At 44.2% G+C, this 14,577-nt stretch overlaps 1 protein-coding gene across 7 annotated transcripts in view; it reads left to right on the forward strand.

The window, feature by feature from the left end:
• RTEL1 (regulator of telomere elongation helicase 1) overlaps positions 1–10,445 on the forward strand; it is a 92,351-nt gene extending 81,906 nt beyond the window's left edge. For 5 of the 7 annotated variants that reach the window (XM_067554027.1, XM_067554032.1, XM_067554028.1 and 2 more), the window contains 4 exons: positions 844–1,041; positions 1,619–1,798; positions 2,427–2,530; positions 9,276–10,445. In XM_067554027.1, coding sequence (XP_067410128.1) covers positions 844–1,041; positions 1,619–1,798; positions 2,427–2,530; positions 9,276–9,350 — 557 coding nt within the window. In that variant the 3' untranslated portion in view covers positions 9,351–10,445. The remainder of the gene's footprint in view (positions 1–843; positions 1,042–1,618; positions 1,799–2,426; positions 2,531–9,275) is intronic. The other 2 variants (XM_067554031.1, XM_067554033.1) reach the window with 2 other exon arrangements.
• The last annotated feature ends 4,132 nt before the right edge of the window (positions 10,446–14,577 follow it).

Here is a 14,577-nt window from a genome sequence, read left to right on the forward strand (position 1 = left end):
GAGATATGGTGCTGAGGTTTCCTGCAGGAAATGGTGATATAGCGTGGAACCCTGCAACATGGGTCACAGTCTCTGAGTTTTGGGAAATAGGATACCCTATCCTCTTAAGTGTAGAAGTGGGATTTGTGACAGCTGAAGAGTAAGATGGAAATGAACCACATGATGCGATGAATCAAAATTTCCTGTTGAATTTTTGTTATTGAATATGCAGTGTTATTGTAGCCAGGTCAGTCTAAGGATATTAGAGAGACAAGGTGGGTAGTAGTATATTTTTATTGGGCCAACTCTGTTGGTGAGAGAGCTTGAATGTGATGTCAGTATTTTTAGTGAGCAAGCAGTTTCAAATCAAAGTACCACAAAGGAATTTTCTAAGCCTGACAATAACTCAGAGGGGATTTTTTTAAATTTCTGCACTCATGGTCAGATTCTTCCCCAATAAAAAAGCAATACCATAACGCTTCCTTCTTGAGACAATCTTTTTTGGGTACCGGACTTGTTTGACTTGGCTGTAACACCCTGCAGTGCTTATTTGTATTCTGCTCATTCTCTGGAACAGAATTAATGTCACTTGCAGGGGATGGAAGCAGGATTTTCAGACAAGCCGATGCTGCCGTCAGTGGAAATACTCATTCACTCCTCGTGAGAAAAAAAATGTAAACATTGACCTCACCAAGAAATCATCAGACATTCCCCAAACCTTCAGATACTTTGGGAGGAGGGTGGGGATGAGTGGTTATTCTGACTCAGTCTCCATAGACCTTTCTCCTTTTCCAAAAAGCAGAGAACATTCGATGCCAAACCAATTTATTTCATGTGTGTGACTTATATAAAAACATTGGACAGGGTTCTACATGTTTGTGCGTCCTCATCACAAAGAGCAATTCAGGCAGATGTGTAAAGACCTGACGGGAATGAGCTGCAATGAGGAGAAGAAATTGCGACCAGAAGTGCAGGAGGCCTGGGTCCCTCTGAATTTGCAGAATTCATGCTCCAAAGCAGAAAACCGGGAAACTCAGGATAAAGCTGTCAGCCACACACCAGGTTTGGAATGAACACTTTTCTGGCATTTAGATAGTATTTTTTTTTTTATTGTGATAGCACCTAGGAGCACGCCAGACACAGATTTGGATCCCACTGTGCTAGGAGCTGTACAAACATAAAGCAAAACAGTCTTTGACCCAGAAAGCTTGCAATCTGAGTATCAGACAAGTGGGTGAACACACAGAAAGACAAATGGGTGAACACAAAGAAATAGAGACAGTCACCTGCAAAACAATTCTTCTAAACTTGGGAAGACTAAGTTAGGATCCTTCCATGTGAGGGGAGCATGATAGGCTCCAGGTCCGCTATCTCTAGATAGAGGCTACCACATTAGAGTCTTTTCCTTGACAGGTTCTCCACTTTTTCCCAGTGATAATTCTTGTGTGTGAATATCAGAAACTTGTGTTATGGAACAATGTGATTTGGGGGGGAAGTTAATCAAATTTTTATGGCAGACTTCTAAATGAAAACCTGCTGGAAATGCCAGCTGGTCAAATTTCACAAAAAGCTGAGGTATGTCTAGTGGTGTTGTGTATTGCACCACATTATATACTCTTTGATATGTATTCATGTGCAGCTACTTTCAAGAGTGAGATGCCAAGAAAAACCCAGAGCAAGATTTTCTCCTTCTGCAGCAATCAGAACAGCAAACCTGGATCTCAAAAGACAGACACTTTGACAGGATCCAGCAGCATAAGAGCACCTACCAGTCCACGCAGTTTGCCTGTCTTGCCCCTGGAGATGGAGCCAGACTGTGGTAGGTATAGTTGTGTAGGATGGAGATCTTGTTCTCTAACTCTAGAGAAGAATGGTTAAAAATGTGTAGGAAATCCAAATTATGTTCACGCTTTGTATAACAACAGTATGAAGCCATCTTTTACCACCACAGTTATTCATACGTATTTAGGCACTCAGATGCCACAGTGAAGAGTGTTATATAAGAACCTATATACAATAAAACAGAATTTGGGTTTTCTTGTTCAACCGTGTCCGTTCTGTCAAAATACTTATGTGGCCTCCACCACCATAGGATGAGTGCTGCCTGAGCACTAATGCAGTTATCCTTACATATCCCCTGTGAGGTCAGTAGTAGTATCACAGCTTTATAGATGGGCAATTGAGGCACAGAAAAATTGAGTGAGATCACACACAAGAAAATGTGAGATAGGGCTCAGAATTGCATCTTTAAGACACAGAGGCCTCAGAAAACACTTAGCACACACCTTCAACTGTTGCTTTCTACAAAATTCACTGGAGGCATGAATGTATAAGAAGTTCCAAAACAAAGAGTTACTGGAATTGAGTGTGTCTTTCTCTCTCCCATCTTTCTTTCCCCTCCCCCACACCCCCTACCCCTATACCTTCTCTCTCAATTGCTATTTTAGGAAGATTCCAGTGCTCTAAATGCAAATCTGAGGATGATGTTCCTTTTAAATGCCAGTTATGTGCCTTCACTTGCTGCAAAACATGCTGGGAACAGCTCTTAAAGGTTGGCTTCACTTACTAGTTTCAGTAATTTTCTGAAACTTTTAGTAAATTTTGTGCAGGTGTAAGGAACCAGATGGACAGCCCTGGAGTTGGAAGTCCTCTGCTTACCAACAACAAACACAGTTCACGCTTCCCACAGGGCCTTGCCACTCTGTTTCTATCCTCTCCATTCTGGAGTGATTGAAGGCAGACCATATCTTTTGTCCTGGCTGAGGCATGTAAAACCTCACCCCACCGGAGACTTCCCCAAATTTCTCTGCCTTCAGAGAGGTGCAAGCGGCGATCTATAGAGCTTAACATGTGATGGAGCTTTTTCATACATCTAAACTCTTATTTTAAACATTTTTTTTTGCCTGCTTTCATTTCATTCACTAAATGTCTGCTCTAAGGCACAATCATGAGGTAACCTTCATGCCTCCACTGCATCATCCTGCTTCTTTAAATTTATCCTGGCTTGGAAAGATGGCTGCCTTCCCTGTGGATAAGAAGACGAAAGCATTGCGGCAAAGCATCTCTTTGGTAGCATCTTCCACAACAGATGCCTCCTTAGACTTCCTGTGCTGTGCAGCGATCTGTGACTTCAAGTACAGTAACCCAACAGAATCTGTGGCTCTGCCCAAGAAAGGCAGATGAGAGGATGAAAAGGCTTGACAGCTTCCATGTTCTCTGGAGAAGGATGAGGGGGTTAATCAGAGAGCCTGTAATCAAGTTGGTTGCATAAACAGCAGAGAAGAAAGAGAAATCTCTCCCTTCCCATCCACAAAGCAGCACAAAAAGAACTATGAGCAGACATTCTGAAACAGTCAATTCTTCTGTACCTACCAGTCTTCTAAACTTCAGAGTGACTGTCAGGAAGGTGACCTTGGAATATATTGATGAAGTGTGGAAAATCCAGATTAAACTAAAATTCCATGGCCCCTATCAGCCCCATGTCCACAGCAGGATGCAGGGAAAGGCCAATGAGCCATTTTGTGACTGCCGCCGATTAGGACTGTAGAAGTAGTCCCCATCAAACAAGCAATCTCATGGAGTGTATTTTTTTCTTTTTGGTTCAAAATAGGATGGGGTAATGCAAGCCGTCTTGGATCTCAAAGAACTCAACTGGTTCACTTAAAAATCAAATTTCACTATGGAGGCCTTTAAGTCTATCATGGAAGCTCTGCATTCCCAGGGCTTCCTGTCACTGATAGAACAGAAACAGGAGAATCTCCACTTCCCCATCCAAGTATGTCATTAAAAGTGCCCGCATTTCTGCCACTACAAGACACACTTCGAATACATGGCCCCCCTTCCTTTCTGGTTTTTTTACCTTAGCATGGATCTTTACTGAGGTCCTAGTGGCAGCTGTCCAAGAAACAGGAATACTGTCTGCCCCTGGACAACTTACTCAACAAGCCGCCCCACGAGGCAGAAAGCGATCTTGCTGTCGTGTGCTTTCTTAATCTCTGCTGCAGAAGGTCCAGGCTGATTACAAAACAGCCTCATATCACTAAGCTCCTAAAATGCTAATTCCACAGCTTTACTCCCCATTTGCTCCAGGCCTTTGAGTCCTTCCTTTGAACCTCAGAGGAAGGATTTCCTGTGCTTTTTCACTCGTAAACTCTTTCCTAATTGCTATTATGTCCGGGTTTTTGGGGGGTTGGTGGTGTTTATTGAGCCCCAGTACTCGTACTGTATTTTTCATTGGGATGAAGTGGTGGCTTTAGGACTCAGCAACACCTTAATTAGATTAGTTTAGTTTTTCATAGCTCACAAGCAAATGAACTTTCTACAGAAGTCCTCAGCAGTCTATAGCGATGTATGGTGTATGGAGAGTAGTTATAAACTACCTGTCATAGATATGATGCCTCCCAGCTGCCCCGGGGAGGGGGGATCTGTACCTGCAGAGGGGTGTGCAAATGTAGGCTTGGATCCACTGCCCCGCACTTACCTGGTGCCCACCTCTCTCCCACTGCAGCCCCGCAGCCTGGTGCCTACTCGGACAGGGGCGGCCTCACACCTCCGGCCTGGTGAGGGAGGCTGCGCCAGGCCCAGCCCTTCACAATGCGTGGAGGAGGGGGGGACCACTCAGGGCCTCCTGCGCCCCCCACCTGTTGCGAAGGGCTGGCAAGGTGCGCATACACCCCCTCTGCTGTTCCCGCAGCCAGGCACCAGTTCGGATGGGGCGGCCCCACCCCCTGGCCTGCGGGGGTGGCTGGGCCAGCCTGTGATGATGCGGGGGGGGGGCCACAGGAACGGAAGCGGGAGCAGCCACCCCTCAGTCTCCCATCCCTTCCGCCTGTCGCAAAGGGTCGCACCCCCCGCACTTACCCGCCGCTCCAGCCTCACAGCCCGGATGGGGTGCCAGGTTGGCCCTTCATGACAGATGGAGGGCAGGGGCGTGCTCCCACTTCCGCTCCTGTGCGTCTGTCACCCCCAGTGTTTCATGAAGGGCCTAGCCACCCCCTGCACCCTAGGCCAGGTGGTGAGGCTGCCCCATCTGAGTTGGCCTTGGGCCAGAACAACAGGTAAGTGTGCTCCAGGCCAGCCCTTCGCTGGGGGTGCAGGAGGCTCTGAGGGCACAGAGCCTACCTCGCCCCCTGCACGTCATGAAGGGCTGGGCCGGCGCCTGGGTGCCTTGCCCCCCTCCCCCTCCGTCCCGTCCCCTCGGTACATCACCAGGTATAGTTTGGTTGATGAGAAGTTGAGTATCTCGCAGTTTTGAAAGCTGTCATTTTTGGAAAGGCTTGGGTCGGGGCAGGTTCTGTGACCCAAGAGGCAGGATGAAAGGTCTGTTCTGCATCCTGTTACCAAGGAAAGAGTGGGAAACTGAGTGTTAACGTTGTGGGACATGAAAGGTCTGAGGGGAAACAAATTTTCCCATGTTTCCCTAAATCCCAGAGGAGAAGAAGCCACTGCTCAGTAATTCAGTGCTCATTCTTGTTCAATTCTTGATCCAGCTTCATTCCCAGCTGTGATTTGTTTTATGACACAGATACCTCACCAGCAGGAAATGAACAATGACTGCTAACTTATGTCCTCTGGGCCACCAAACCACTATCAGATGGGAGCAGCATTTGATCACCACTGATCTGAGCTGGTTTCAGCTGGTGACTTGTAGACTGGAACTACTTTACTACAAGTAACTCATGAGTTCATTCATTCTAAATAATCAGTTCAAACTTACTGCATTTAATGAGGGAAGTGACTAACAATCCATCAGACAGTATAAAATCTCTTTCCCTAATCGTTAGTGCTTTCCCAGTCATTATTATGATAAGACCACTTCAAGGTTTGGGAAGAATGATGGTCAATCATTGGAACTTCCAGCACCGGAAGATGTCCCATCCGTAGGGCACTGGCTCTCAACTTTTCCAGACTACTGTATGCCTTTCAGGAGTCTGATTCGTCTTGCATACCCCCAACTTTCACCTCACTGAAATATGACTTGCTTACAAAATCTGACATAAAAATAGAAAAGTGTCTCAGCACACTATTACTGAAAAATTGCTTACTGTCTCATTGTTACCATAAACTTATATAATAAATCGGAATATAAATATTGTACTTGCATTTCAGTGCAAAGTATATAGAGCAGTGTAAACAAGTTATTGTATTACATTTTAGTTTGTACAGACTTTGCTAGTGCTTTTTATATAGCATGTTGTAAAACCAGGCCAATATCTAGATGAGTTGATGTACCTCTGCATATCCCCAGGGGTACATGCATCCCTGGTTTGAGAATCACTGCCATAGGGCACGCATTAGGAAGAGCAGTTAAGAAGAGAGATCTCCAGTGAATTCTTTCAGGATCCATTTGGCAACGCTGAGCACGTGATGTACGTATACTGTAGGGCACTGGTTCCCAACCCCTGGCCCGCAGGCCAAAAGTGGCCCGCGGGGACTTTCAAAATGGCCTATGCTCCGCTCCCGCTGGCTGGGAGGCAAGTTGCAGCCGCCAGCCACCCACCCGGTCCCAGCACAAAGGCGGGACCCTGGCAGCAGCCACGCGTCTCCCATCCAGTGCCCGCTCCCAGCAGGGAGATAGGCTGCTGCCACCAGCCTCCCAGCCAGGCCCAGCGCATAGCCGGGAGGCAGGCTAATACACCCGCCTCCCGGCCATTCCCGGCACAAGCTGGGACCTCTGGCGGCAGCCACGCGCCTCCTGCCTGGTGTCCACTCCCAGGGGGGAGATGGGCGGCAGCCACCTGCCCGGTCCCAGCACGCAGCAGGGAGATGGGCTGCAGTCACCTGCCTCCTGCCCCGTCCTAGCGTGCAGCAAGGAGATGAGCTGCAGCACCTGCCTCCCGGCTGGTCCTGACATAAAGTGTGAGTCCCCCAAAAGTGGGGCCCTGGGCGGTCGCCCTGATTGGCTGCCCTCGGACAGCTCTGGCGCTTGGCCTGGGTCCCGAGGTGCTGGGGCCCCTGTCGGAGCCGGAGGGAGGGGAGCACTGAACTCTTGTCCCCCTGGCTGCAGCAAGGAGTCTTGCCTAAGGACCCAGGGAAGTGTGTTGCTGCAGGGCTAAAAGATGGTGCAGGTTCCTTGCTGCAGGCAGGAGATCAGCGAGGGCACCCTCCTCGGTGAACTCCTTCCTTCTGGCTGCCGTAGGGGAGTGGGGGGGCTGGTGACCAGCCAGGACCCACCATGCCTGAGGAGGAGTGGGAATCTAAAAATCAGTGCCTTCCGGTTTGGCCTGCACTTGGCAGACCACCCACCGTGACTTAGCTTCCAGGCCCTGTGCTTCTGTAGTGACAGTCATTCATCTACAGTGGTGCTTTGTGAGTGTGAGACATATTGTGCATAATTTGTAGATCTAAAATAGTCAATGTAAAAATGAGCACAGTACCATCAAAAGAATCAAAAAAAAGAAAGTCAGAGGACAATGCAGCTGGAAATGTATCTTGCCATGAGTTTAATAGTGAGTGGAAAGAAAAATACCGTCAGTTTGAAGAAGAGGAGAACAATGTGGCTCTCTTTACAAATCCATTTTTGTTTCCCAACGACAAGATCGGTTCACTACAGGAGAAACTGCAACTGGAAATTATAAATCTGAAGTGCAACACTGATCTGAAGGACCAATTTACTGAACTTTCAGGCCTTCCCACTATGGCAGATATGATTTCATTTTGGCGAATGCTTCCAGTGACTGAATTTGGACATCTGCGTTCTTTTGCTCAGCATTACGTTTGCCGCTTTCGGAGTACCTGCCGGTGCAAGCAAGCATTTTCTGCAATAAAACTGATCAAAAACAGAAATCGTGCCCGCCTTACAGACACAAATTTGAGTGGTCTGATGTTACTGGTGACCACTAACCTGAAGCCAGACATTGACAAGTTAGCTTCTGGTCTTCAGCTACAGAAGTCGCATTAGATGATTGTTGCATGAAATGGACAGTTATAACTTTGTAACTGTTTTTAACAGCTTTTAATTTTTTTAATTTGCTTTGCACTAAATAAATGTTTACTTTCAATATGTAGTGATCTGTAGTCCGTATGGTGTATATACACTGCATACATCAATCCATTTTTTATGAGTTGATAGACTGGTGGGCCTTCAGCGTTGTAAAAATGATATTTGTGGCCCTCGAGCCAAAACGGTTGGGAACCACTGCTGTAGGGCTTTGTCTGTAAATGTTTTGTGAAATTGGTGGGCTTTAGTGCACTGCCTGGAGCCAGAAACAAAATGAAAAGGTAGATGTTGTGCAGTTTTTTCCAGTGTTCCTCAGTCCTGATTTGCAGCATTTGTGCATCTATTCCTGAGCAGATACAGTCAGTTGTTTGACCTCACGCAGTGGGTCTGTATATAGGCAGGATATCAGAGCACGTTTACAAATGGATGTACCCTGGGGACGAGATTGAGACAACTAAGCTTATATTCATTTGTGGCCTTTTGAAACCTTTGTTTCCAGAATCGAAAGGCTAGTGCATTGTCACTCGGCAGCCTAGCTGCTATTACGATGACTGACTAACTTCCGTACTGGTGGACCTGGAACTGCCGCTGCCCGTGCTACATCAGTCCTTTGAGTGTGTAGCATTTCAACTTCCAGGCTGTCAATATGGCCTCCTCCACAAGGACTATGTTTACTTTAGACAATCTCACTTTTAAAAATAAAGTATTTCTTCTTGGCCAATAGCCTTCATCCCATAGCTCCTAGGAGGAAGTGGAGAATTTGGTTCTAGACTGCTGCATATTTGAACAGACAGTAAGTCAACAAGAAAGGCATGGAGGTCACCCCTCCCTCAGAGTGAAAAAAAAACTAGCTCTGTTAACTAGGGACATAATAAGGAATCCTGGGGCATCAAGTTCATAGAGGCTAGAACTCCCTCACCTTAGGAGCAGTGAACCAACAGGCTGTAACCGTCACAGCAGAGACGTTTTCATCTCATAGGCTTTGTCTTCCCTGCCCATAAAAGGTGTTTTTTACAGTGAGATAACTAATATCATTACCTATCCCACTGTTAAAAATCCAATTTTTTCACAGTGAAGGCATAGATTTTGGCTAACAGTTACATCTTCTCCTGCCACGACAACTTGGCCATGACCATAAACATCACTGGTAGCCTTGCGTCTCAAATAGGTCACTTCCTGTGTTCTATGCTTGAACTGTACAAGAGTAAGTGGGAGCTCAAGAAATTCCACTAGTATCTTCTTTGATTTTTCGAACAACCAAATGTTTGTATACTTTTGCAACACCTCTTGAATATTCCGCATTTGACAAGAAATGTAATGCGTATAATCTGTGTGTTTTGTTCATCTGTCTCCCCAGATTGCTAAAAAGTGCCCCGAATGCCAAGCTGATACCAAGATCAAGCGTTTAGTCCAAGTTTTCTTCCTGCCATGACCTCACTGACAAGGGGCAAGTACATCACGTCAGCACTGGTTGCAGAGCCAGCAGAAAAGGAGATTGGACTGTGTCTTACAGATGGAAAGACAGCAAGGGAGCACATTCATTTACAGACCCTTGATCTTAGCTTCTCATAGTATCATTCCTCTTCTAGGTGAAGCTCATCAATGCCAAAAGACCTCTCTTCCCACTTTTCTTTCAGCCAAAAGGGAAAGCAGCAGTATTATCCTTAGAATTGTAATGAAATGGGGATCTTCATTTCTTATCTATTGGAATCGGCAGATCCTTCCAAAGTTCTGGTCCTTTTAGGTTGAAGTTTGACTGCCTGGAGGAAGTTGTTGGTAATTGAGTAAATATTTGAGAGGAGGCAATCTTGGAAAATTCCTCAGCAGCAGTAGTGCCATTGCAATGAGTGGGCTGAGTAAGCATGTCAAGCCATGTCCCCTTACTAAATTGAATTACCTTTTCCAGGGATACCACTTTCCTTTGGTGACTGACAGGAGCTTTTGCTGCTAGGGATTTCAGAGGTTTAAGGTGGTAAAAGCCTTTTTTAAAATCCAATTGTTTTTAATGTACTTCACTGGCAGTACAGATCAAACATCCTGTGCTTGGACCTACTCACTCATGCATGCCCGCCCTGCACCACTCAGAAGCCTGTTTCCTATATTGCTCTAAGTGCTGACTGGTGCTCTGCGCGTGCTTCCAAAGAGGATTTGGCTCCTCTCAGGTACTTGAACACTTCTCTTGTGTTTGTACAGTTCATACTTGTGTTTTCAGAAGTGTAGCAGGGAGAGTGAAGGGACTATTCATGTTCTTTCAAAGTGATAATGAACTGATTTTAAACTCCATCAAGTTGGGAAAGAGAAACGATATTTTCACTCTCTGACTGGTGATATTAAAGTTTTGCTAATTTAAGGAATTGTATCAATTTTAAAATTTCAGTGGATATTCTAAAATAAACTGTAAGTGAAAATGAACCAGCTTGTACATCCTGACTGCACTGTACATGGCTCTTTGTTTTTCACTGTCTAAAAGAGGTGGGTGTTGAATCCAAGTGGCATTTGTAGAATAAATACAAGTTATCTTGCTATATGATTCTGAATACTCTGATATTTTTGCAACAGTTCTTTGATATTTTTTTATCCCTACTCTTGTGTTTTCAGTTTTTAAATTGTGTAAAATGATATAATGGCTGGTAGTTGAAAACTAGACAAATTCAGACTGGAAATAAGGCATATATTTTAAATGGTGAGAGTAATTTACCATTGGCCACTGTACCAAGTGTCATGGTGGACTCTCCATCACTGACAATTTTTAAATCAAGAATGGATGTTTTTCTAAAAGATCAGGAAATATTTTGGGGGAAGTTCTGTGGCCTGTGTTATACTGGAAGTCAAAATGATCACAATGGTCCTTTCTGGCCTTAGAATTTATGAATTAGTGTCAAATACATATGGTTGAGGAGGCACTTCTATGTTAAACCCTTACTTTCAGATGCCTAGAATTTGGGGAGAGGGGTGGAATTACCCTTTTGGTAATTTTGATTTGCTTTTGCTCAGCCCAAAGGTGGATTTTGGGTGGAAAACTTGCTAAAATTCCCTTAGTTAATTTTCGAAGCACTAAAAAATGAAAGGTGTGTGATATTCTGAGACATTTTAGAGGGTCTTTTTTCTCATTTGGATAATTCAAAACTGCCGTTTTTAAAACTTCATACTTGCTGTGGACTTTATCGATTAGGAAAGTGCCTTTGACCAATTAGAAAAAACTTCAGTTAGAAACAACTTAGTTGTGTATGTGTGGTATGTGACTTTTAGTGCGTCAAAATGTGGAATCGCAGGTATGCATGTGTGCTCAGATCTGAATTCACATTAAACTGCTTTTGTGTTTTTTCCTAATAAGCTCAGACTGGAAGAAGGTGGTGGGGGGATGTTTTGTTTTGTTTTTTCCAGTGATGATGATACAAAAGCTTTCCTTACTATCGGACTGAATAATTAGAAAGTGAAGTTGAACTATGAGGATTTAGATGGATCTGAGGACAATCTTGTGCTGGAGTATATTCTCCCAGACTTCAAGCAGTCCTAATATGTGGACGTATTTTACTGTACATTTAAATTTGCCAGGACCTAACTGTTCGCATGTTAGTTTATTTTTGGTGTCATGATGAATATGGTGGGCACAGTTGTTACTATTGATTACTGTTTGTATTATCATAGCATCGGGAACCGTGGTCATTGCTCTGAACTCCATTGTGCTGAGCACTGTACAAACACAGAGCAAGATGATGGTACTTGTCCCAAGGAGCTTACAATCGAAGTAGAATTATTAATAGCTTAACACTGCAGGGTCTGCTGAGTTCGGTGTTTGGACTTTATTTTTTGTTGAATGCTGTATTGATTATAAAGTGCCTAGAGCAACAGCAAGGTATCCCATGAAGCCAGAACAGATTAAATAAATGAAACATATGGGGAATTTGTTGGAGCAAAAGACAGCTACAGTTATGTAGAACAATGCCAAAGTGTTTCAGTCCCATGATCCTAACAATGGATGGATCTCTAGCTGGATTCTGAATTAACACACAGTTTAGTGTTCTTTCCCCCCCTGGGTAGTTGCTGCTGTCCCATAGATACAGAACTGCACTCTCTAGTAGCGTCAGTGTGACAACTCTGATGAGTAAAAACAAACCTTAGGTTTGGCTGCAGGGCCAGAAGCCCCTTGCTAGTTAGCCCTAAGGGGCTAGTATCAGAGTGCCCATTTTAAATGGAACATCTGGACATCTGTGGTGCACCAAACAGATGAGCCAGTTTTGTTCACTTAGCAAGTCCAATGGCTTCATTCATTCATCAGAATGACTGTTCTGTTTAAACTGCTACATGATACACACACTGAAATAAAGGGGGTTACCTCAGATTTATTTTTCATCTAAAATAGTAGGAAATCAGGAAAATCCTCCAGATAAACACTTACACTTGGTTCAGTAGCATTAGAATGACTCTTTACCATTTCAGCTTATTCAGAGGCTTACGAATGTCTACATATGATCCAATCTATCTTGCAATTTCTTGGAAATGCCCAGATGGGTAAGTGAATAGGTAGCTAACAGTAATAACAGACCGTGACAATCCATTATACGTTGATGGAAATTATTTGACCTTTTGGTTACCTGAGAATGAGGTGTGTCAAAGTTCCAGTGAAAGTAACAGGCAACCAGATATTCACAGTGTCCCTGTCAAATCCTTGCTTTCTCAGGGCTGCTGTTTTCTAGCTATTGACATTTGTAGCTTGTCTGCCTACTATATATGCATATATAATTTGTTTTAATAAAATGATTTAGAGAAGTGCAAATTGAGGAAGCAAACGCCTACCAGTCTCCTGCTGAATTGAATGAGGTTGCAAATCATCCAGGTTAATATTATCCACATCATACTTCCTAAAAATAACAGCAATAAAGCTACAATCCATTTAGAATATGGACCTGTAAAGGTCAGCCTATTTTTTCTCTAGCATATGGTAGAATTGCTAGGCCAGACTAGACCACATTTCCATCTAGACCAGTATTGTGTCTCTGACAGTGACCAGAATCAGATGCTTTAGAAGGAATGTACAAGAAACCCTGCAGTAATCATAAGAATGACCACACTGGGTCAGACTAATAGTTCGTTATCCTAGTATCCTTTCTTCCAACAGTGGCCAATGCCATGTGCTTCAGAGGGAATGAACAGAACAGGTCATCATCAACTGATCTATCCCGTTGCCCGTTCCCAGCTTCTGGCAAACAGCAATAATAGCCATTGATGGACCTATCTTCCAGGAATTTATCAATTTTTTTTTTTAACCCCATTATAGTCTCAGCCTTCACAATTTCCTCCGGCAGGGAGTTCCACAGGTTGACTGTGTGTTGTGTGATGTCGTATGAAATAACCAGCTTGGGGTAGTTACTTTCTAATCCCATCCTTAGATCTTGGTTTATGCTCTGATGCAGAAAGGTTTATGTCCCTTCCAAACACTGGGTTGTAGTCTGATTTCCATGCAAATGTCCAATCCTTTTTTGAATTCTGATAAAATAAGATTGATCTTTCACAGGAACAAGGATTCAAATGTGGATTCAACCTTCAGAATGGGAGCAGAGCCAACATTGACCTACAGTTGGAGGTATGATAGTTTTGTGTTTCCAACTAAAGATTGGCCCCACTTGCTCTGTCAATGAGGAAATGCTCAGTGCAGGACCCACTTAGTTCTAGCCACGTGCAGGATATTCATACAATGGCTGGCTCTTTGGGAGGAAATTCCAGCTTCTCTAACTTGTCTGACATTCTGCTTTGCATTTTGTTTTCTTTGATAAGAGGCTTTGCATTTGCTTTTCGAAACACATAGTGCATTATTCGCCTTTGAAGGTTCCTCTGGGGGGGCACTACCAGGCCACTTACAATACTTGCACTAATCACTATTCCCTGAGTGTGCAGGCTGTTTACACCACACACACACATTCCTTAAAGCTGGGAAGATGTGAGGCTATACAGCAATGTACACGCTGCATCCACTGTAGGTATAGTGCGAGAGCATGCACGCGTAGGCATAGAACTGTCTATAGAGAATGTTACATTAATGTTGCACTTGTGTTAAATTATCAATATGGTGGACGTTGCGTGATTTGGACATTAGGTCCCTGACCCTGCAGTCCTTATCTGGGCAATGTTCTTGCTGAACCCACCACAAACCTCACCTCCTTCTGCTCCAAGTGCAAGGTACATTTCTTTGACCTGCCTTCTGTAACATGAATACACAGCAATGTTTATATTTATTAAAGAAGAGACCCTACCAAAACAAGGCGTTCTGCTGCACGTTTCTCCCACTGGGAAGAGGATGAAAGAACCAAGTGAAAGATGTTAGTCATGTTGCTTAATACACCACTAATGGAAAATGCTGAGGTACTGGGGTGATTATAACCTATATAGGAGTGTCTGAATAAGAAATAGAGGTTTTGAGCCTGTAAATCGGTGTCTTATTCTGAAAAGTGACTACAAATGGCAACATGACAGTTTCTGTTGTCTGTGATGTCTAAATCAATCTGTCGTTTGCAAATAAAGCAGCGATTTTTTTGGTCTAATTGTACCAGTTGTAGCAGCTTAAGCTTCATTCTTTTTAGCTTGTGCCTAACCAATAATAGTCTGCAGCGGGAGTTCAGTTTATGTGCAGACCTGAACAGAATTCAGTTTCCTCTCCCATA

This window comes from Emydura macquarii, unplaced genomic scaffold, assembly GCF_026122565.2.
Source record: "Emydura macquarii macquarii isolate MOO-44397 ecotype Brisbane River unplaced genomic scaffold, CSIRO-AGI_Emac_v2 contig_1483, whole genome shotgun sequence".
Taxonomy (NCBI): domain Eukaryota; kingdom Metazoa; phylum Chordata; order Testudines; family Chelidae; genus Emydura; species Emydura macquarii.